At 39.3% G+C, this 21,836-nt stretch overlaps 1 protein-coding gene across 3 annotated transcripts in view; it reads right to left on the bottom strand.

Moving 5' to 3' along the window:
* LOC103042003 (cadherin-4) overlaps nucleotides 1-21,836 on the bottom strand; it is a 626,601-nt gene that overhangs the window by 67,272 nt on the left and 537,493 nt on the right. For all 3 annotated transcript variants that reach the window (XM_049463121.1, XM_049463120.1, XM_049463122.1), the window contains 2 exons: nucleotides 10,130-10,285; nucleotides 3,332-3,476 (listed from right to left, as the gene is read on the bottom strand). In XM_049463121.1, the coding sequence (XP_049319078.1) occupies nucleotides 3,332-3,476; nucleotides 10,130-10,285 (301 nt within the window). The remainder of the gene's footprint in view (nucleotides 1-3,331; nucleotides 3,477-10,129; nucleotides 10,286-21,836) is intronic.

The raw sequence follows: 21,836 nt of genomic DNA, 5'->3' as shown, positions 1-21,836 counted from the left end.
CCAGACTCAATTCATGTTTTGTTAATTTTGACAGTCTTACGTAATACTACTCTAGTGCTGTAAGATGTGCAGTAACTTAATCTGTTTCACATCATCGTGTTTGTTGTTACCAGTACATACACACTGAGGTACCATGTGTCCTCTAATCACAGCATTTCTAGATATACAGTGAGTCCAAGAAGTATTTGATCCCTTGCTGATTTTCTTTGTTTGCCCACTAATAAAGACACTATCCTTCTGCACTTTTAATGGTAGATATATTCTAACATGGAGAGACAGAATATCAAGACAAAAATCCAGAATATAATTTTAAAGAATATATTTTAATTAATTTGTATTTCAATGAGGAAAATAAGTATTTGATCCCTCTTGCCAAACACACTCAATACTTAGTGGCAAAGCCTTTGTTTGCAAGCACAGCGGTGAGATGTTTGATGTAGTTAACCACAAGTTTAGCACACACACCAGGGGGAATTTTGGCCCACTCTTCTTTGCAGATCCTCTCTAAATCATGAAGGTTGGTGGGCTGTCGCTTGGCAACTCTGACCTTCAGCTCCCTCCATAGATTTTCGATCGGATTGAGGTCTGGCGACTGGCTGGGCCACTCCATGACCTTAATGTGATTTTTCTTGAGCCAATCCTTTGTTGCCTTTGCTGTATGTTTAGGGTCGTTATCATGTTGGAAGACCCAACCACGGCCCATTTTCAGATCCCTGGCAGAGGGGAGGAGGTTGTCCCTCAGGATTGTGCGCTACATGGCTCCATCCATCTTCCCAGTGATGCGGTGAAGTAGCCCTGTACCCTTGGCAGAGAAACACCCCCAAAACATTATGCTTCCACCTCCATGCTTGACGGTGGGCACAGTGTTCTTGGGGTCATAGGCAGCATTTTTCTTCCTCCACACATGGCGGGTGGAGTTGAGGCCAAAAAGTTCTATTTTGGTCTCGTCTGACCACAAAACCTTCTCCCAATAACTTGGTTCATCTTTCAAATGATCACTGGCATACTTGAGGCGCGCCTCCACATGTGCTCTCTTCAGCAGGGGTACCTTTCGGGCACTGCAGGATGTGAATCCATTGTTGCGCAAAGTGTTGCCAATTGTTTCCTTGCAAACTGTGGTCCCAGCTGCCTTCAGGTCATTTGCTAACTCCTGCCGAGTGGTTGCAGGACGATTTCTGACCGTTCTCAGCATCATTGCCACCCCACGAGGCGAAATCTTCTTTGGAGCACCGGGCCGAGGTCTGTTGATTGTCATGTTATACTCTTTAAACTTTCTGATAATTGCACCAATACTTGTTACTTTCACATCCAACACCTTACTAATCTTTTTGTAGCCCATTCCAGCTTTGTGAAGGTCAACAATTCTGACTCTGAGGTCCTGTGACAGCTCTTTGGTTTTACCCATGTTGGAGACTTGAAATCTGTGTGATCTGTCTGATTCTGTGGACAGGTGTTTTTCACACAAGTGATTAGTGAGAACAGGTGGCTTCAGGTCAGGTAACAAGTTGATTGGGAGTGTCTAACTGGTCTGTAAAAGCCAGAACTGCTAATGAATACTAAGGGATCAAATACTTATTTCACTCCATGAAATACAAATCAATTAATATATATTCCTTAGATTTATTTTCTGGATTTTCTTTTTAATATTCTGTCTCTCCATGTAAGAATACATCTACCATTAAAAGTATAGAATGATCATGTCTTTATTAGTGGGCCAACGAAGAAAATCAGCAAGGGATCAAATACTTCTTGGACTCACTGTACATTTTCTTTATACTGTTGCACATTTATCTGATATTGTTTGTACATTTCCTGTCCCTTTCCCCGCTCTGGTATTAATAAAGGCTAATCTTATCTTAAACTCTGTTGTATAAGGATAGCTCCATTGAGAAAGGTAGGACAACTGGTTTTAAATGTTTTTGCTTCAGATAACAGGACACACAGTCCATGTTCTGAGCTATTTAATGCAGTTTCATTTGATAAAACATCATTTAATAATGCAACTTGATTTAATGTACCTAAAAATAAGACTATAGGGTTGTATTGAGGAACAGCAGTACCACCCTCTGCCATTAGGGGTCACTGCATACTATAGTGAGGAATTTACCTATTTTAGTGCTAACAGTTAAAGAGAGAGAGAGAGAGAGAGAGAGAGAGAGAGAGAGAGAGATAGATAGATAGATAGATAGATAGATAGATAGATAGATAGATAGATAGATAGATAGATAGATAGATAGATAGATAGAGATACAGACAGATAGATGAATGGACAGACAGACACAGACAGGTTGATAGATAGATGGATGGATTGATAGACAGACACAGAAAGATGATGGATGGACAGACAGACATAAAGACAAACAGACAAATAGATAGACAGACAAAAAGACAGAGACAGATGGACAGAAATAGAGAGAAAGACAGATAGATGAATGGAACAGTAAGGAAATTACCTGTAATACTGCTAACAGTTAGAGAGAGAGAGAGAGAGAGAGAGAGATAGATAGATAGATAGATAGATAGATAGATAGATAGATAGATAGATAGATAGATAGATAGATAGATAGTGTGTGTGTGTGAGAAAGAGACAAAAATGCTCCTAACTTTATAAAATGTTATACTATAATATAATTTAAAGAGAAATGTTATTATTATATATTGATAATAACATATACAATATTAATGATGTAATGTGTAATATTGTAATGTGATGATCTACTGAGTTTAACTGAGAGTTTTAATGAAGGAAATAAACACTTGTGTAGCTCCATATTCCACACCTTCAACAGCGAGAGAGAGAGAGAGAGAGAGAGAGAGAGAGAGAGAGAGAGAGAGAGAGTCTGTTCTCTGGATGAATAAGAAATGCAGGCTGTCAGTCCACTCCGTCGGCAGAACCTGTTGGATCTGCTGTTAAAACCTCGTATCTAATTTTCTGCAGCGGCAGGTAAAAATAGTACAAATAATCTGGATCATTATCCGTAAAACACACTCCTCCAGAGAACGAGAGAACATCTATCCATCCATCCTTCCTGCTCTCCTTTACTCCACCATCCTGCTGCAGTTTCATCAGCTCTGATGCAACAACCACTGCCATCATTATATCCCCACACACACACACACACACACACACACCACTCGTCTCCACTCACAATCACTTACAACTAAACAACAAAACCTCTCCATTCACACACTGCACACAGAGAGAGAGAGAGAGAGAGAGAGAGAGAGATAGAGAGGAAAACAGAAAAAGAAAAACAGCACAGAAGAAAGACAGAATGAAGAAAGAAGGGATAAAAGAAGAGAAAGAAGGGAAGAAAGAGAAGAGTGGTACCGGGTTTGGACCCCTCCAGGACGGATCCGTTGTAGACCTGGTTCTTGAACTCGGGTCGGTTGTCGTTCATGTCGATGACGAAGATGTAGAGATCCACCGGCTGCTCCACCTGATTACCATTCATATCCACTGCATGAGCCCGTAACTACAACACACACACACACACACACACACAAAATGAATAAAGAAAATAAATCAATAAACTTTAAGAAATTCAGTTTGAATATGCTTTAATATGGACTGAGCCTTCCGCCAAAAAGTAGTTCCACCACAACTTAACTACATACAGTGTATGGTTCAGGCAGAATAACACCACGAACGTTAGCTTGAAAGCAAAATTGGGAATAAGTGAAGATGGTAACGTTAGGAGGGTGAAATAACGCTGATACTCTCCTCTCCTGCTCCGTGGAGTCGTCTTCAGGTGAACGCTGCACATTTTTTGAGCATTTCTGTTTGTTTTACTGGGTGGTGTTGGTTAGCTTGTCGGTGTGGCTGGACTGTGGGTAGGTGACCGGAGTCAAGCTATCCGCGCTTCGGAAATTCCCAGTCAGCGTAGCTTACTTTAGCTCAGCATTAACTTTAGTTTAGCCTAGCCTGGCTGGTTAAGTTTTCGTTCTGGCTGTCAGACGGCACTAACCGAGCGATTTTCCTTCACTTTTTTCCACGAGTCAGCGCTGCGGGCTGAGGGCAAGTGTGCCGCGGCTGAGCGCTAGCCTGTGCTAAGCTAACGCTGCTGTTGGTGCCGGCGGAGGCGATGATTCAAAACTGTACTGTGTGTATACGCCGTTACTAGGCAACGCGTCGGCGGAGTGATACAGGTTTAGTGTGAGTACAACAACACTTCTTAACCAATCAGATTGTGAGGTCGGAACTAACTGTTGTATAAACATTTTTAACACACACACACACACATCACAACACACAGTCAATACACACAACAACTTCAACACACAATAGTACAGAGTCAATACAAAAAACCCAGCAAAATACACACAGCAGATTCAACACACAACTACATCACAGTCAACACACACAACCATCCAGTGAATACACACAATACACAATGTCAATACACACACCAACACAGCAACAATACACTGTCAATACACAGCACAGCACATAGTCAACACACATCAACATACATAAACACAGTCAATACATAGTTAACACACACAACACAGTAAACACAACAATTATCAGTGACTTTTCAAAATATACAACACCAAGACCAGCAGTGCGTACTACACTTCTGCCTGTAGTTTAGTCCATGTTTTAGAGAACAGTGTTTTATACAGAGCTAAGGGGTTTTACACTCAGATCTAAACCTAAAATAATATCATTATACTTCTGGGGATTTTTGCAATATGAGAAATATATTTATGGTGATATGACAAAACATTAAGATCGTTTAAATATACATTAAGCTCATTTCAAGAATATATTATGTTTTTTGTTTATTTTTTTTACTATAAAAAACTAATACACTCAGTAGAAACTAAAAACATCTATAAATGTAACTTATAAAGCCCCAATACATTTTTCTCTCGATCTCTATTCTCTTCACTCTTCTTACACTCTCTTTCGCGCTTTTACTCTCTCTCTCTCCATCCCTCTTTCTCTCTTACCCTCTCCAGTTCTCTACCCTCTCTCTTACACCTGTTTTCTTTTGCTTATCTCTCTTAATTCCCTCACTTTCTTCATTTTCTCTCGCTTTCTCTCACTGACTCCATCTCTATCGCTTTCTTTCTTTTTCTCCCTTACTCCCTCTTTCTCTCTCTCTCTCTCTCTCTCTTCTGCTCTACAGTTCTGTAGTGAGATTATCATAAACATTTTCTCAGGTGAGCCCAATAAAAAACACCTACAGATTCAGCCTTATCTCACATAATTCACCACAGCCTGAGAAATATAAACACCACACACACACACACACACAACCAAACTACACACTACACACAACACACACACACACTCTTGAAACAGGCTGATAAGGGGTCTGCAGTTTAAACCTAAAGGCTTTCCTCATAGAATAACTCCACTCCTGATTCATACCATCATTTACATTATTCACCGGCCACTTTATCAGAAACACCTACTACTATAACTTGTCCTTCCACTCATTGGCCACTTTATTGGAAACACCTACTGTACTACTATAACTTGTGCTTCCACACAAACACTGGCCACTTTATCAGAAACACCTACTACTATAACTTGTGCTTATTATTGAATATGTGGTGTTATTGTGCTGTGCTGTCACATTACCAGATTAACACTTTGTTACACAGCTAATTATCAGATTACCTTGGCCATGTTATGGCATTCCAAATCAGACTTGGAGAAAACTAAACTTTTGTACAATGTTTTTACCTGTTAATGTGACAGGGGTTTGGAGAATGAAACTGAAACACCTGTCATCATTTTAGTGTGGGATTTTAGGTTTCATGGCTAAATCGGAGCAGCCTGGTGTTCAATCTTCATTAATTGCACATTATTGCACCAGTAAGAGCAGAGTGTGAAGGTTCAATTAGCAGGGTAAGAGCACAGTTCTGCTCTAAATATTACAATGCACACAACATTATGGGGGACATACCAGAGTTCAAAAGAGGACAAATTGTTGGTGCACGTCTTGCTGGAGCATCTGTGACCAAGACAGCAAGTCTTTGTGATGCATCAAGAGCCACGGTATCCAGGGTAATGTCAGCATACCACCAAGAAGGACCAACCACATCCAACAGGATTAACTGTGGACACTGTAAGAGGAAGCTGTCTGAAAGGGATGTTCGGGTGCTAACCCGGATTGTATCCAAAAAACATAAAACCACGGCTTATCAAATCACGCAGAATTCAATGTGCACCTCAACTCTCCTGTTTCCACCAGAACTGTCCGTCACCACAATCAATTATTGTAGAATATAGTTGTGTTCTGCTTTACTGGATCAGAACAGAAGCCTGTCAGAAACTGACAGCAGGAAATGCAGTTGGCACTGCGATAGTAGTTCTGAGCTAGTAGCATTAAGCTAGCTGCTGCTGCTGTTGGTGCAGGTTAGCGTTGTTTGTTAGCTACATTAGCTCTGCAGCTTCAGTGGAGCGCAGTGTTTGAGGCGCAGGACGTGTCAGAGCTGTGTTTTGTGTAGTTGTTGTTGTACAGCGGTTTCTCTGTGCTGTCACTCAGACCCTCAGTGGGGAAGTGATGTCGTGTTGATGGGCCTCATTACCGTGACTCTGTTTACGCATCCTGAACGTCAATTCACGCATTAATTAGCACGGTGATGTGTTCATCCTGTCTTTCCTGCTCTCTCTGATGTTGGAGAGTGTGTGTGAGAGTGTGTGCGAGTGTGTGTGCGGTAATTACGCGGCGTGCTGGGATTGTTTCTGAAGAGCGTAGCGTCACGGCGGCTTTTTAACGATGGCATCAGCTCGGTAAACAGACAGCGCCGAGGCTTCAGGCCCGGAGATCAGCGCTATAAACCGGCGTTTTCATTAGCCCAGACAGCCTCGCGCAAACACACACCTCCCTCTGTCAGCCAAGCCACTTCTCTCCGCGCTCCGTTAGCGTTAGCGCCGCGGCTAATTGACAGCGGGAGCGCCGGCATTGTGTCTGCCGACGAGCCGCTGATCAATTTAACGAGTTAAGAGTGTCAAAACGGATAACGAGGAATAAACTCCACTTTCAACCCCCAACCTCTCCTGACAAAACCTCCGCGAGACGAGCGAGACCAAACCGAGACGAAAAACTCACAACCCAGAACAACACACACTCACTGATACGCTCACGAGATTCAGCTCCAGATATTACTAGAAAACTCTCTCTGAAATCATGCGTCACACTCAAATCATCTGTTAACACTCACACTCACAAACGTAATTAGCATTAAATGAATCACACAATAATATTCTAATATTAAATAATTTAACTACCGTATTTTTCGGACTATAAGGCGCACTTAAAAACTTTTAATTTTCACAAAAATTGACAGTGCGTCTTATAATACGGTGCGCCTTTTGTATGGATTTTACTCGTCAGGTTGTAAGGAGCAGTAAACACACACTCCGTGCAGCGTTATAGAGAGTTTCAGTGCTATACAGAGTCCAGAGCCGTGCAGCTCCGAGGCTGGAGCAGCAATAGCATTAGCTAGATGCTAACCGCTAAGCTAGCTAGCTTATTCACTGAGATCAGTATTATCTAAATTTTACTCGTCAGGTTGTAAGGAGCAGTAAACACACACTCCGTGCAGCGTTATACAGAGTTTCAGTGCTATACAGAGTCCAGAGCCGTGCAGCTCCGAGGCTGGAGCAGCAAATAGCATTAGCTAGCTTATTCACTGTTCAGAGATCAGTATTATCTAAATTTTACCCGTCAGGTGTAAGGAGCAGTAAACACACACTCCGTGCAGAGCCGTGCCGCTCCGAGGCTGGAGCAGCAATAGCATTAGCTAGATGCTAACCGCTTAGCTAGCTAGCTTTTTCACTGTTCAGAGATCAGTATTTTCTAAATTTAGCACTTTTAATACTGCTGGAGCAGTATTATTAGAGTTAGATGCTAATCGCTAAGCGTTCACCGTTCAGAGGTGAGTTATCGGCCTGTAAGTCTGTGCTGCTTTGCCTGGCTAGCATTAGCTAGATGCTAAGCGCTAACTCTCTCAGAGGTGAGTTTTATCAGCCTGTAATCTGCTTGTTTACAGTGTTAAAACAAGCTACGGGGGACGAATCGCTAGCTAATATCTCACTGTCTTACCAGAACACGCAGGATTACTCAGTGTAACGCTGTCGTTTAAGTTTGGGTTAACTTTACTAGTTTAGGTGACTAGCTAGCGTGCTAGCGGATAGCTATGCTAACGCTGGTGCAGCAAGCCTTAGTGGACATCTGGAAATCTAAGCTTACTGTAAATAAACTGAAGCACGTTACTCACCCAAATAAACAGTTTTCAGGAGAGGAATCTGTGTAGATTAATATCCAGCACTCGTTTGACTTTGAAAGAGCTAACGTTAGATTTGTATACGGAGACGCTCCACCGGCAAGACACCCCCCCCCCGCCATGGCGCCACCCCTGTTCACTTTGATATAGGCACCCTTTCTAGTGTCACTTAACGCGCCTTATAATGCGATGCGCCCTATGTATGGAAAAATAGCAGAAAATAGGTGTTCTTTGATAGTGCGTCTTATAATACGGTGCGCCTTATAGTCCGAAAAATACGGTAAACTAAAAAGTTTTATTACTTTTAAGGAACACATTTCAGCTATTAATTAATTTAGAATTTTAGAACAAGTTATTTTTTGGAATCATTTTATTTGGATTGTGTTTTGCAAATGTCTCCAATATAGGATTGATAAAAGATCATTTTATTTTATCCTATCTTATTATCAAAGCCTCACAGATACTCAACTCATATTCAATTATCTATTAATTAAACCCTTTTGTTTTGTTCTGGGTCAATTTGACCCGTTTTAAAGTTTGAAAATCTAGGAATAATAGTTAAAACTTGCCTTAATTAATTAGTGTAATCAACACATAACATGAAAATGATTTATCTCACATATTTGCAACAACAACCCCCTGCAAAAACAAACTAAATCAAAAACAAAATTGCAATGTTATGTTTTAATGTTATGTAAAACTATTGTGTTTTAAATGTTGGTTTTAAAAGTAATAAAGTAGTTCGAACATGAATTGAAAGTGATTTTTTTTTATGAAAAACGAGTGAATTATCCTAATTGAAGCTTTACATGTTAGAGGTATGGATCACTATTACACTATTATATTCTAAATATTGATAGACTAATTAGTAATAGAGTTCGTAAAAAAATATTTACACTACTTTTAAGGATTTTTTGGGGTTTCAGATCATCTTTTGGATACATCAAGCAACATTACACAGCAGGATTGGCCAGCAGACTTCTTCTGAGGGAGGGATCTATATCTACTATACATAGCGAGTCAGCAGATGAGGGAGTTTAGCAGTTTAGCATGAACTAGCTTATTTGTTTTTTTGCTCATTTTTCCTAAATCAACACATGTTAAACCCTCAACACAAACATGGGGTGTGGCCAGAAATACTGTATTTGCATTAAAAAGTGACAGAGCCCTTAAATGGCTCATTCTGAAAGGGACTGAAACTGATAAGAACAGAGCTGGTGAGCTGGTTTTATCTTTATGTAAAAGTGATTTTGTGAAAAGAACTTCATTAATATAGTTTATATAGAACATGCACATATTCTCCTATTTTAACTTGTGCAAAAAAGAGGTGTAAAATCTTCCTTTTAAAGGGTAATTAAACTCCTTGTTTTTTGCTGACTCCAACCTCAGCTCAAATTTGAAAAAGGCTAAAAAAATCTTTGTGTGGGGTAATTTGTGAGGGGCATTGAGTGATGTATGGGTTTAGAGGTGGGGCAGAAGGTGGAAATGATCACAGTAAAGGCATCTTTTAAAGGTTAGGAAAAGTATAACTATAGTTTAGAGTTTAGTGGCTTTTTAATGCTTAAATTTGAAAGTTGTACAGGATAAAATCTTACAGATTATTGAGTCAGATTGATTGTGCATGTACATTTTCGTGTTGTTTCGATGTCTAAAACAACATTTAAAATGTTTTATTTCCATAAACCCAAACAAAAACACTATTTCAGCACTATTATTTGAACACTTTATCTGTTATCTACAGGGCTAAAACTGCAGATGTAGATATAAAACTCTAGTTTTTATCTGTAGGTTTGAGTGATTTTAATATATTATAGGTAAAATAAAAGTGAAATTCTTTAAATTCTTTAGTGTAAACATGGTGTAAATACTAAGCTGAACTCACGTGGTACGAGGAGCGCTCCTCTCGGTCGAGGGGTTTGGTGACGTACATCTTTCCCTTCTCCGGGTCGATGCTGAACACTTCGTTGGGTGGTTGATCTGCTCCTACGCCGGTGATGCTGTACCGGATGTTGATGGAGCGATCCTTATCTGAGCGGATCTGCAGAGGATCAGGATAAAATACGCTTAGTTTTAGTGGAATAACGATTCAAATCATCAACTTTAACATGGATCGAAACTCTGATTTAGACTGAAAAACTTGTAAAAGCTTGTATTTCCATTTCTGCAACTTTTCAGGTTGTGTTATAATGTGAATCTGACTGCTCTTCTTGAATGGACCAATAGAAATGCTTAAAAATCTGATAAGGTTTTTAAAATCCATCATTATCTACAATTTCTTTTAGTTGTTTCAGAAACATGAGTAGAAACTACATTGTGAAAAAGGTGTACAACATAACCACAATTATCAAAATCTCACCAGTTTTGTGTATATTATATATTTGTGCATATTCAACTTTTATATACTTATATCTATGGCTGCACAATATGGCCCTAAAATAATGGATAATCCTAAACCATGGATATTATAATTATATATGAATTATATATGAATTATAAATCATGGATAATTATAAACATGCACCATTGCAGTTCCTGACAAATGAACATAATAGGAGGGTTAAGCTGTTTAGGTGAAAGTAAATGATTATATACTGAATTAAATTTTACATCCTAATCTTAACATTTTAGGGTTAAGCTTAGATTTAAAGTTAAGGTTTAGGTTAGATCAAAAATGGCTATAGAAACATGATTTCATTCTGCTGCTTGATACATTAAAAAACATTACACAGCAGAATCAGCCAGCAGACTTCTTCTGAGGGAGGGATCTATATCTACTATACATAGCGAGTCAGCAGATATATCGTTATTTTCACGATAACGATACTCTTGGCGATATGACAAAACACCAAATTTAAAAAATATATAGATATTTTAAGAATACACTACTGCAACAAAATGAAAAAAAAAAATAAAATAAAAATAGGGGAAAATAGAGGAAAGAGAGAGCGCCAACTACTGTACCCACCCAGAGAGCAAGGACAAAGACAACTTTGCTCTCTCAGGGCTCCGGCAGCTGATGACTGGCAAGCTGCATGACCGGGATTCCAATCCCACCAGCAATCTTCTGATCATAGTGCCAGTGCTTTAGACCGCTGGACCAACAAGATCTTCAGTGTCGGGGACAGATGATTCAGAAATCGTTTTTTTTTTTGTTCACACAGGTCTAAATAACCATGTCCACCATCAAACACATCCACTCCATCATCCATCATTCCTTCACTCTCTCTCTCTCTCTTTCTCTCTCTTTCTCTCTCCAGGCTACAGATTTCATTAGCACTACGGGGACATGCACACAGCATTATGTTTTTGTACAATTGGACGACTTCAAATCAGAAATCCAATATATCCATCTCCTTTAGCCGGGGCAATAAGCAAACATTCAGACGCCAGCCTCATTTTTCTTGTGTTTGGAGCTGCTGACAGCTGGAATCCCTGTTGCGAGAGCTGGAGCTGTAGAGGTATGCGTCCCTCAGATAAAAGACTCAGGCAGACGTTAAGAGCATTGCATTATTGCAGTAATTAGGTGAAACAGAACAGTAACGGAGCAACAAAACAAACACCAACACAACCTGGAGACCAGGGACTGTTCAGACTGTCAAGTATTTACTACTTCTTAATATTCCCATTCTTTCTCATTTTTTTAAGGTGTAAAATGGACTTTTGTTGTAGTAAAACAGGATAAAAAGTTATTTTCTTTGATGAATAGCACACCTCCGTTCTCCCACAGTGTTCAGAGATCCAGACATTTTAACAGTTTATCCAACAAACACCCTTCAGACTGGGAGATACGGGGCATAATTTACCCTGATAAATCACTTTTTACACCGTTATCCAGCTCAAAGTAGCTCCACACCTCCTTACTAGAATCCAGAGAGCCCTGACATTTAAAACCAGGCATTAATAACTTAAAAAGTGCAGAAGAAGCTTATTAAACACCACTGTTTACATCCTATAATACTACTAACTTCAAATAGCGTTACTAGGTAGTTGCTACGTGGCTACTATAGTATCACAGGTGGTTGGTATGGTGTAGCTAAGTGGTCCCTAGAGGATTTCTATAGTGTTGCTAAGTAAGTAGCTACTTCACTATCATGTGTGGTCTCTACGGTGTTGCTAAGTGGTTGATATGGTATATTCTGTTGGAAAGTGGTTGTGACACACTATGATGTTGCTAAAAGATTGCTATATAAACAGGTATCACCTGGTTGCTATGTTGTTGCTAAGTGGTTGCTATGGTATTGCTATGTCATTATAATAGGTGGGTAGCAGCTATAGCAGCCGGCACCAGGCTATGCGGAGTCTATGTATATATATGTCTATGTCTTTATCAGTACAGTGATGGCGGCGCTCGGAGCTGAAGCTAGTAGAGTTATAGGATGTAAACAGTGGTGTTTAATAAGCTTCTTCTGCACTTTTTAAGTTATTAATGCCTGGTTTTAAATGTCAGGGCTCTCTGGATTCTAGTAAGGAGGTGTGGAGCTACTTTGAGCTGGATAACGGTGTAAAAAGTGATTTATCAGGGTAAATTATGCCCCGTATCTCCCAGTCTGAAGGGTGTTTGTTGGATAAACTGTTAAAATTTCTGGATCTCTGAACGCTGTGGGAGAGCGGAGGTGAGCTATTCATCAAAGATAAGAACTTTTTGTCCTGTTTTACTACAACAAAAGTACATTTTACACCAGAATTCTCCTTTAACACTTAAAAAAATATGTTTTTTACGTTACAGATACCAAGTGATGAAGAGTTTTAGGGGTTACTTTGTCCATTTTTACTGCAAACAAGAACAATCTGGGGACAGATCAATAGAGCAGGCAGGTCAGTCTAGTAGCTGTACCCTGGTTTTATTAAAATTAAAAATTAAACACACCCATGATTAGTTAAGAGAACTAGTACATGCCTTTTGCATATTTTGAGCCGCACAAGGTGTACTTTTCCCGTCGTTATGATAGCAAAGACACACCGACACACCCTAAATCAAGCTGTATGATCTGCAATTGACCGGTACGGCCCATGGAGTTGAAAGCTGCATATGTTGCTCTAAGATCTCAGTGTACTTTTTGCATTAACGCTAGTTGTAGCGTCAAGATCTGTGCTCAGGATAGTTAAAGGAGAAAGGTGCTGACGAGACGTAAAAACAGATCTGGAATCAGTTAAGTCTCCCTTTTCAAGTGATTGTTTGTGACGACACCAAAAACAGAAAACAAAAACTAATTTATGAATTTAAGGTGGGATAACGGCTACCATTTTTATGATCCCCAGGTCCCTGTTTAGTGTGCCCACCTGTCTTTATATACCTGTAGCCCTCCCCAACAGACTTAACAGGTAATTATTGCGCAGGCAACTGTACATACTGTTATTTATACTATAAACATATTAACATAATACCATAAGCATGCATGAAACACTTGGACGTCCAGGTTTAGAATAAATTATATAATGTATTTGCTACATCACAATTATCTTAATACTGGATAAAATTGGGTTCATACTTTCTGCAATCAAATAAAAGTAAAAAGAAAAGTCAACTTTCTCTCATTTAAGGGGTTGTAGGCGTTTCTAATAAAGTGGCCAGTGAGAGGAAGTGCAAGCATTAGTGGGTGTTTTTAATAAAGTTGCCCGTTTTGTTCCTTTATTAAACAAGAGAATGAAAAAAAGTAAAAGTAAACAGCAACTGCAGGTTATAAAAGCTGGACTACTGCCACATACAGAGAGAAAGAGTGGGGGGGAGAGAGAGAGAGGGAGAGAGGGATGGTGGGATGGAAGGATTGGGTGTAATTGGGTTTCATTTCAGGAAATCTTTCCATTTAGACCCAAATTGGGTCCACCATGGACCTGTACTTTCACACCATTAGAGAAGAACTCACTGCTTCTATTCCTGAAACCAGAGAGAGAGAGAGAGAGAGAGAGAGAGAGAGAGAGAGAGAGAGAGAGACTGCTCCATCTTTTTGTAATGATGGAATCAATTCGGAAGGTGAGAGAGAGGGAGGAGAGAAGGAGAAGAAACAATAAGAGAGTGAGGGATTGATGGAGAAAAGAAAGACATTCAGTGACAAAGAAGAGATGGAGACAGAAAAAGAAGAAGAGAGAGAGAGGGAGTAGAGAGACTAAAATCGAGAGACAAAGTGAGGAAAAAGAGAGAATAGGTAAAGAGGTACAGAAAAAAATTAAAGAGAAAAAAGAAAGAGAGAGAAAAGGAACTGTTCAGTTGCAAAGTTACTCAGCTAGTACCTTGTTGTAGCTAAGTGGTTGCTACAGTGTTACTAGGTGGTTGGTACGTGGCTGCTATAATATCACAAGTGGTTGCTAGAGGATTTCTATGGTGTTGCTAAGTAAGTAGCTACTTTGTTATCATGTGTGGTCTTTATGGTGTTGCTAAGTGGTTGATATGGTATTACAGGTGGTTGCTCTTAAGGTACCACCTGGTCGCTATGATGTTGCGTAGGCAGTCTATGCGTAGTCTATTTATATATATATATATGTCTGTCACTATCAGTACAGTGATGGTGGTGCTCGGAGCTGAAGCTAGTAGTATTATGGGATGTAAACAGTGGTGTTTAATAAGCTTCTTCTGCACTTTTTAAGTTATTAATGCCTCGTTTTAAATGTCAGGGCTCTCCTCTTGGATTCTAGTAAGGAGGTGTGGAGCTACTTTGAGCTGGATAACGGTGTAAAAAGTGATTTATCAGGGTAAATTATGCCCCGTATCTCCCAGTCTGAAGGGTGTTTGTTGGATAAACTGTTAAAATTTCTGGATCTCTGAACGCTGTGGGAGAAAGGAGGTGAGCTACTCATCAAAGATAAGAACTTTTATCATGTTTTACTACAATAAAAGTACATTTTACACCAGAATTCTCCTTTAAGGGTTAAAGGGTTAATGTTAAAGGTGGGCGGATCGATGCAACGCTGGTACTGATATTGAGCAATACTCATGTAAAAAGATTACGGGGAGAGATGCAACGTATTTTTGTATTGTGGTTTCAACTTTTCTACCTTAAAAAAAGATTTTTTTTCCTAATGTTAAGACAAAATTTGTTTTGTTATTGTTGTACATTGTTTCTAATCAAAAATGATGATTGTGAATCACTTTATATATCCTTTGGATCTATATCTAAGTTTAAATATTTAAAAGTATCGGTATCTGTATCAATATTGGCAATACTGGCCCAAAATTCCTGGTATCGCCCACCCCTAGTTAACGTGCAGTAGTGGTGCTCTGCTGTGAGCTGTGTGTGTATAAGTGTGTGTGTGACGCTGTTTAAACAGTCAGAAGTAAAGCGGGGCTGAAGGGAAGCGTCAGCTGAAGCTGGAATAACAGATAAATCATGTGGAATCTAATCCAGACGTTATGAATATCCCTTTACTGCTAATGATGATGCTACAGAAGCACAACAGCCCAACACGACGCGCCGTCCCTCCCCAGACTGATGATCACGGATGGAACGACGCTGTGCTGCTATTTCCGGATTGTTTCTCCGTGTTTCTGCCAAATCTGAGCAGCGCTAACTTAATAATCACATCCTGAACTGCTGCAGGCACAATCCACAGCTATTACACACTGAAACTACACCACCATCACTATACATCACTCTCAATATCACTCTCACTATCACTCTCTCATCCTCCTCATATCTCACACTCACGCTAACAGATCGCTAACAGTGAGGAGTTATAAATAAGATAAAAAAAAAGGTGTAGATGAAGATAATACAAATAATTATATATATATTCATTTAGATTCAGCAGTACTTTCATTAATCACAGTTTTTTCATGTACTTGGCATCGTGCTCTCCTCCACCAGTCTTATACAATGCTTTTGGGTAACAAATTTAGCTTTGTTTGATGGCTTTTTTTTTATCGTGTTCCATGCTGTTCCTTGTCCTTCTTCCCTTTCTTTCCTCTTGTATCCCACTATTTTTATTTGGCCTCCTTTAGGGCCTGTCTAAAAAGTTTTTTTTTTTTTTTTTTTTTTTTTTTACCTTGGACTTCTATTACTCTATTGTTAAATGTACTTCATTATTTGTAAGTCGCTTTGGATAAAAACATCCGCTAAATGTAATGTAATTTAATGTCTTTTCCTGCACTTCACCCCAGCTGCCATCTGCCGTTCTTTTTGTAGGTCACTTGATGTCATCCTGTGGTCCTGAAACCCCATTGAAAACCTCTGGAATATAATCAAGAGGAAGATGGATGATCACAAACCATCAAACCACCAAACTGAACTGCTTGAATTTTTAGCAGCATAAAGTTATCCAAAAGCAGTGTGTAAGACTGGTGGAGGAGAACATGATGCCAAGATGAATAAAAAAAAACTGTGATTAAAAACCAGGATTATTTCACCAAATATTGATTATTTCTGAACTCTTAAAACTTTAGTGTTTCCATTTCTAAATAAATATGAACTTTATTTATTTGTACTGCAAAAAGATGCAATTAAATGCAATATGCTCAATATTTTTTGGGAGAAATGTCGTCAGTAGTAGTCTCTTTTTTCCGGAGCTGTATATATATATATGAACCAGAAGCAGCTCTGTCTGTCTGTCTGTCTGTCTGATCTGAGGGTTATTCTAATCTGTTACTATCATTAGTGTTTGTGTTTACTGTCTGATCTCCTCGTGCAGAGCCAAAAATAACAACCTGTCTCAGCTGTGTGTATCCCCAGAGGAGACACACACACACACACACACACACACACACACACACACACACACACACACACACACACACACACAGCTAAACTTGAACTTAACAAATAACTAAATATATAAGAAAATAAATACAGCACCTAAAAAAAATGATGAACTTATGAATACAAAAGTACAAATAAATAAATGCACAAATACTATAAAAATATGACAAACAAATAAAGAAAATACAAATAAAAAAAATAAATTTAAACAGATAAATCATATAAAAAGCAGTGTTTTTGTTTAAGTAAGTAATTTGTTAAGCATAACTAAGTTTGATTACTGGGTTCAGAAAGCTGCCATGGACACGCTCACTAACTAAGTAAATCACTGAATAAATCCAGCAAATACATATTGTGTAAACATATTTAATCATATAGCCTTCTGAGCTTCATTTGAACAGCACTGAGAGACTATAGAGTTTATATAAAATATAACATAAAACTGAAGAAATTACTTTCACTCATACGATGTGAAACATAATGAATAATGCCAATTTATTGTGAGAAAAAAGTTAGGACACCTTTAAACCCTAAAACTCAATTTAGATGTTTTCCATAAACATATACCATTCTCTAACATTGACTAGAAGAAACGTTTTCCTACTCCTCCATGCAGAATTCTTTCAGCTGTGTGATGTCTAAGAGGTGTCCTACAGCACATCCCATTTTAAATCATTCCACTGTATCTCAGTATGATTAAGATTTTGAGGCATGCCGTGGTGGATTTACTGGAGTGTTTGGGTCACTGTCATGTTGCAAGATCCACCTCCGCTTCAGCTTCAGTTTTTAGACAGATGGTCTCACATTTTCCTCAAGCCCCGTCTGATACGATGAAGAATTCATACAGGATCTGTGATGAGAGCTTGCCAGACTCTGCTGTAGCAATCAGCCTCAAACCATGACACTCCCACCCCCATGCTTCACAGTAGGTCTGGGTTCTTATGCTGTAATGCTGTTTGGGTTTGCGTCAATCAGGTTTTCTGCTACACTGGCCCTTTAATTCGATTTAATTCGAAAATTTTATATATACACTATATACACTAATATATATAACACAACACAACACACACACTTCCACCATTACAGAAAACACTTCTAATTAACACACACACACACACACACACTGAAATAAACAGATTAAGTGGAGCAGGCAGAGCGAGATGAGTGTGTGTTGTGTAATGTATGATAAATTGATTCATTCTGAAGAACGCTAATAAGAAAAGAGAGGGAGAGTGAGAGAGCAAGAGCAAGAGAGAGAGAGAGAGAGAGAACAACTGAAAGAGAGAGCAAGAGAGAGAAAGGGAGAGAGAGAGAGAGAGAACAACTGAAAGAGAGAGCAAGAGAGAGAAAGGGAGAGAGAGAGAGAGAGAACAACAAAAAGAGAAAGCGAGAGAGAGAGAGAGAGAGCAACAGAAAGAGAGAGCGAGAGAGAGAAAGGGAGAGAGAGAGAGAGAACAACAAAAAGAGAAAGCGAGAGAGAGAGAGAGAGAGAGAGCAACAGAAAGAGAGAGCGAGCAAGAGAAAGAGAGAGAGAGAGAGAGAGAGAGAGAGAGAGAGAGAGAGAACAACAAAAAGAGAAAGCGAGAGAGAGAGAACAACAGAAAGAGAGAGCGAGAGAGAGAAAGGGAGAGAGAGAGAGAGAACAACAAAAAGAGAAAGCGAGAGAGAGAGAGAACAACAGAAAGAGAGAGCGAGAGAGAGAAAGGGAGAGAGAGAGAGAGAGAGAGAGAGAGAACAACAAAAAGAGAAAGCGAGAGAGAGAGAGAGAACAACAGAAAGAGAGAGCGAGCAAGAGAAAGGGAGAGAGAGAGACAGGAAGAGAAAGAGCGAGCAAGAGAGCGAAAGAGCGAGCAAGAGAGAGAGAGAGAGAGAAAAACAAAAAGAGAGAGAGAGAGAGAACAACAGAAAGAGAGAGCGAGCAAGAGAAAGGGAGAGAGAGAGACAGGAAGAGAAAGAGCGAGCAAGAGAGTGAAAGAGCGAGCAAGAGAGAGAGAGAGAGAGAGAGAAAAACAAAAACAGAGAGAGAGAGAGAACAACAGAAAGAGAGAGCGAGAGAGAGAGGAAGAAAAAGAGAGCAAGATACAAAGCAGGAGAAAGAAAGCAAGAGAAATACAGAGTGAGAAAGAGAACAAGAGAAAGAGAGAGAGATATGGGAGCTCTATATGGCCAAAAGTATTGGGACATCAGCTTCTACATAGTTTCTTCTGAAATTAAAAGTATTAAAAGTGTTTGATGAACAACTAACTTTACACACATGATACATATTATTATATTACATTATATAAGATTATTATTAGGAGAGTGACTATGAGCCTGAAGACTTTTTTTATTTTTGTTCCTTAAAATTTAAAAATAAAACTGACAACAGCATTTAATCTGAGAATTGAGAATTAACCCTGGGAATATTGTATTTGGAAAAAAGTTTATGATTATATTTGATAAATATGTTAACCACTAATACAGGTTTAATTTAGGGTTTAATGGGTTAAAAATAGTGACAATTTAAATCACAATCATAATATTCTTTGGTAAAATCGCAATTAGATATTTTGCCCAAATCGTCTCCTTTCTGTTCACGCTTTTCGTTTTTACCGTGCTGCGCGCTCTCTGTGCTTGATGCATTTATGCAGGTTTTATGCATAGTATCGAAAACAACTGAATTCTTTTTAGACCATTCAGTAGACAGACAGACAGACAGACAGATACTTTATTAATCCCAAAGGAAATTTAGGAGTACTCAGTAGTACCGAGACAATTTGCTCGGTGCCTTTTTGGTGTTGAATTTTGATACCCAGCCCAGATGAAATGACAATTAAAAACTTGAAAACACCCTTAAAGCAGCCAAATGTAGCATTCTTTATAAATGGCATCTGAAAACAGCAGGGGAGTCCAAACTACAGCGAGGTATTTTATAAATAAAACGGAAGTTGTCCCGCTATTAAGCAGGTTTTCATCATTGAAAGAGGTTCAAAGTTTGAACGCTAGGTGTCGCTATCACTTAAACCCAATCTAAAACGCTTCCATCATTATACCTACATTAATGTTCCTGAGCGAATGCAGAACATTCAGGAACGAGGGGAAAATGACCGAGGGAAGTGTGTTTAATGTAATGAAGGAGTATAATAATATTAAGAGACTTTATGAAACATCGAAACATCAATTTGAAAAATCTTAGTTTACACAACACTGTTAAATCTAGATAAAGACAATAACACTGCATTTACGCTGCTCCGTCACGACAGCGCACAGCGACGTATCCCATTCAGTCTCAATAGCAAGAGCCGCCTCAATCAGACGCAGTCGTGTGGTGCAGGGGTTCGGGCCGTCCGGAAGTTTTTAAGCAGCCCGAGATTTCCCCTCATCTGCATGAGCTGAATTACGCCTGACTGATTTCTGCACTGAGCCGCTGCTGCTGCTGCCAGAGCCGTTACCAGACTGTTACGGAAATGAGAGGCGTATCTCAATCCCCACGCTAGCTAGCACTCTCTTAATACACACACACACACACACACACTCAGGCTCTCAGTGCGGGAATTGAGAAGCAGCCACAGAGCGTGAAGGGTTTAAAATTTATACAGTGCAGGTAAAAGATGCTCAGACTGTATTATAAACACTCAGCTATCATTTTCACAATTAGACACGAATCACTGCATAAAGAGAAAGAGAGCGAGAGAAGAAAAGAAAGAGAGAGAAATTCAACAAACCACACAATTAACCTTTTAAAATATACAGTTAAATATATGACCAAATATATCTGCAAACATCCCTTTAATGAATGCATTTATTTATTTTTTGTTACTTTAAGAGTGTGTTTATATATATTTATACTTTAGTTTTCCGTGCACCGTGCAGCTTGATTTAGGGTGTGTCAGTGTGTCTTTGCTATCATAATGACGGGAAAAGTACACCTTGCACAACTCAAATCAAAGCGCAAAAGGCAAGTACTAATTATTTTAATTAATTTAATTAATCATGGGTGCGGTTAATTTTGGGCGTAATGTAAAATAAACTGAAACTGAGAATTTTTTTTATTTTTTTGTGTGAAAGTATGTGTGCACTTAATATTATTCATTACTGTTATTATTGTCACTCTGTATAAAAGTGTTTAACTTTGGCGGATTGCTATTGTAACGGTGCAGCTACCTGGACGTGTCCAACAAACTCTTCTCAGCAGAGGAAACTGAGCTGCTGGTTGACGCTGTGAAGGAGCTCCAGCAGCTCATTTACGGGAACAGCACTGTTATTTTATTTACTATTCTGTTTATTGTTGATGTAAAAGTTGGGTTTGTGTGCTGCTGCGTTGCCAAGATAGTGATGAACGTCTGACTGTTGGCGTCTGTCTAGGTTGTATTCAGTCAGTGGAGCTCCTGTGTTTTCTGTTACCAAGATAAACAAGCAAAACTCCAGAAATGTACCTGAACACACCTCATTTCCAGAACACCACGCCCATCAGTGTAGATATATTCAGAAGCTCTGCTGCTGTTTAAACCAGACAGGAGGAAGGAGAGATAATAGACTGTTGGTGGGGTGTAAGATAGTAATGAACATCTCAACACAAAGTTGGGGATAGGAAGTTCTTAGACATACTTAGTACTTAGTCATATTTTTTCTAACACACACACACACACACACACACACACACACACACACACACACACACACACACACACACACACACAGATGAGCTGACAGCTAGTTGAACACATGCTGGCGCAGTCTGAGCAGTGAGTGTGTGTTAGCAGTCAGGAGTGGTTTGTTAGCGCTGCCGTGTGATGTGTGTTTCCTTTGATCATCACCGCTGTCTCAACACACACACACACACACACACACACACACACACACACACACACACACACACACACACAAACACTCTTCAGCCCTTGATGCATACACTCTACTGCA

This window comes from Astyanax mexicanus, chromosome 13 (assembly GCF_023375975.1).
Source record: "Astyanax mexicanus isolate ESR-SI-001 chromosome 13, AstMex3_surface, whole genome shotgun sequence".
Classification (NCBI taxonomy): domain Eukaryota; kingdom Metazoa; phylum Chordata; class Actinopteri; order Characiformes; family Acestrorhamphidae; genus Astyanax; species Astyanax mexicanus.
The sequence above is the reverse complement of the archived record's forward strand: the minus strand, read 5'-3'. Positions and strand labels throughout refer to the sequence as shown.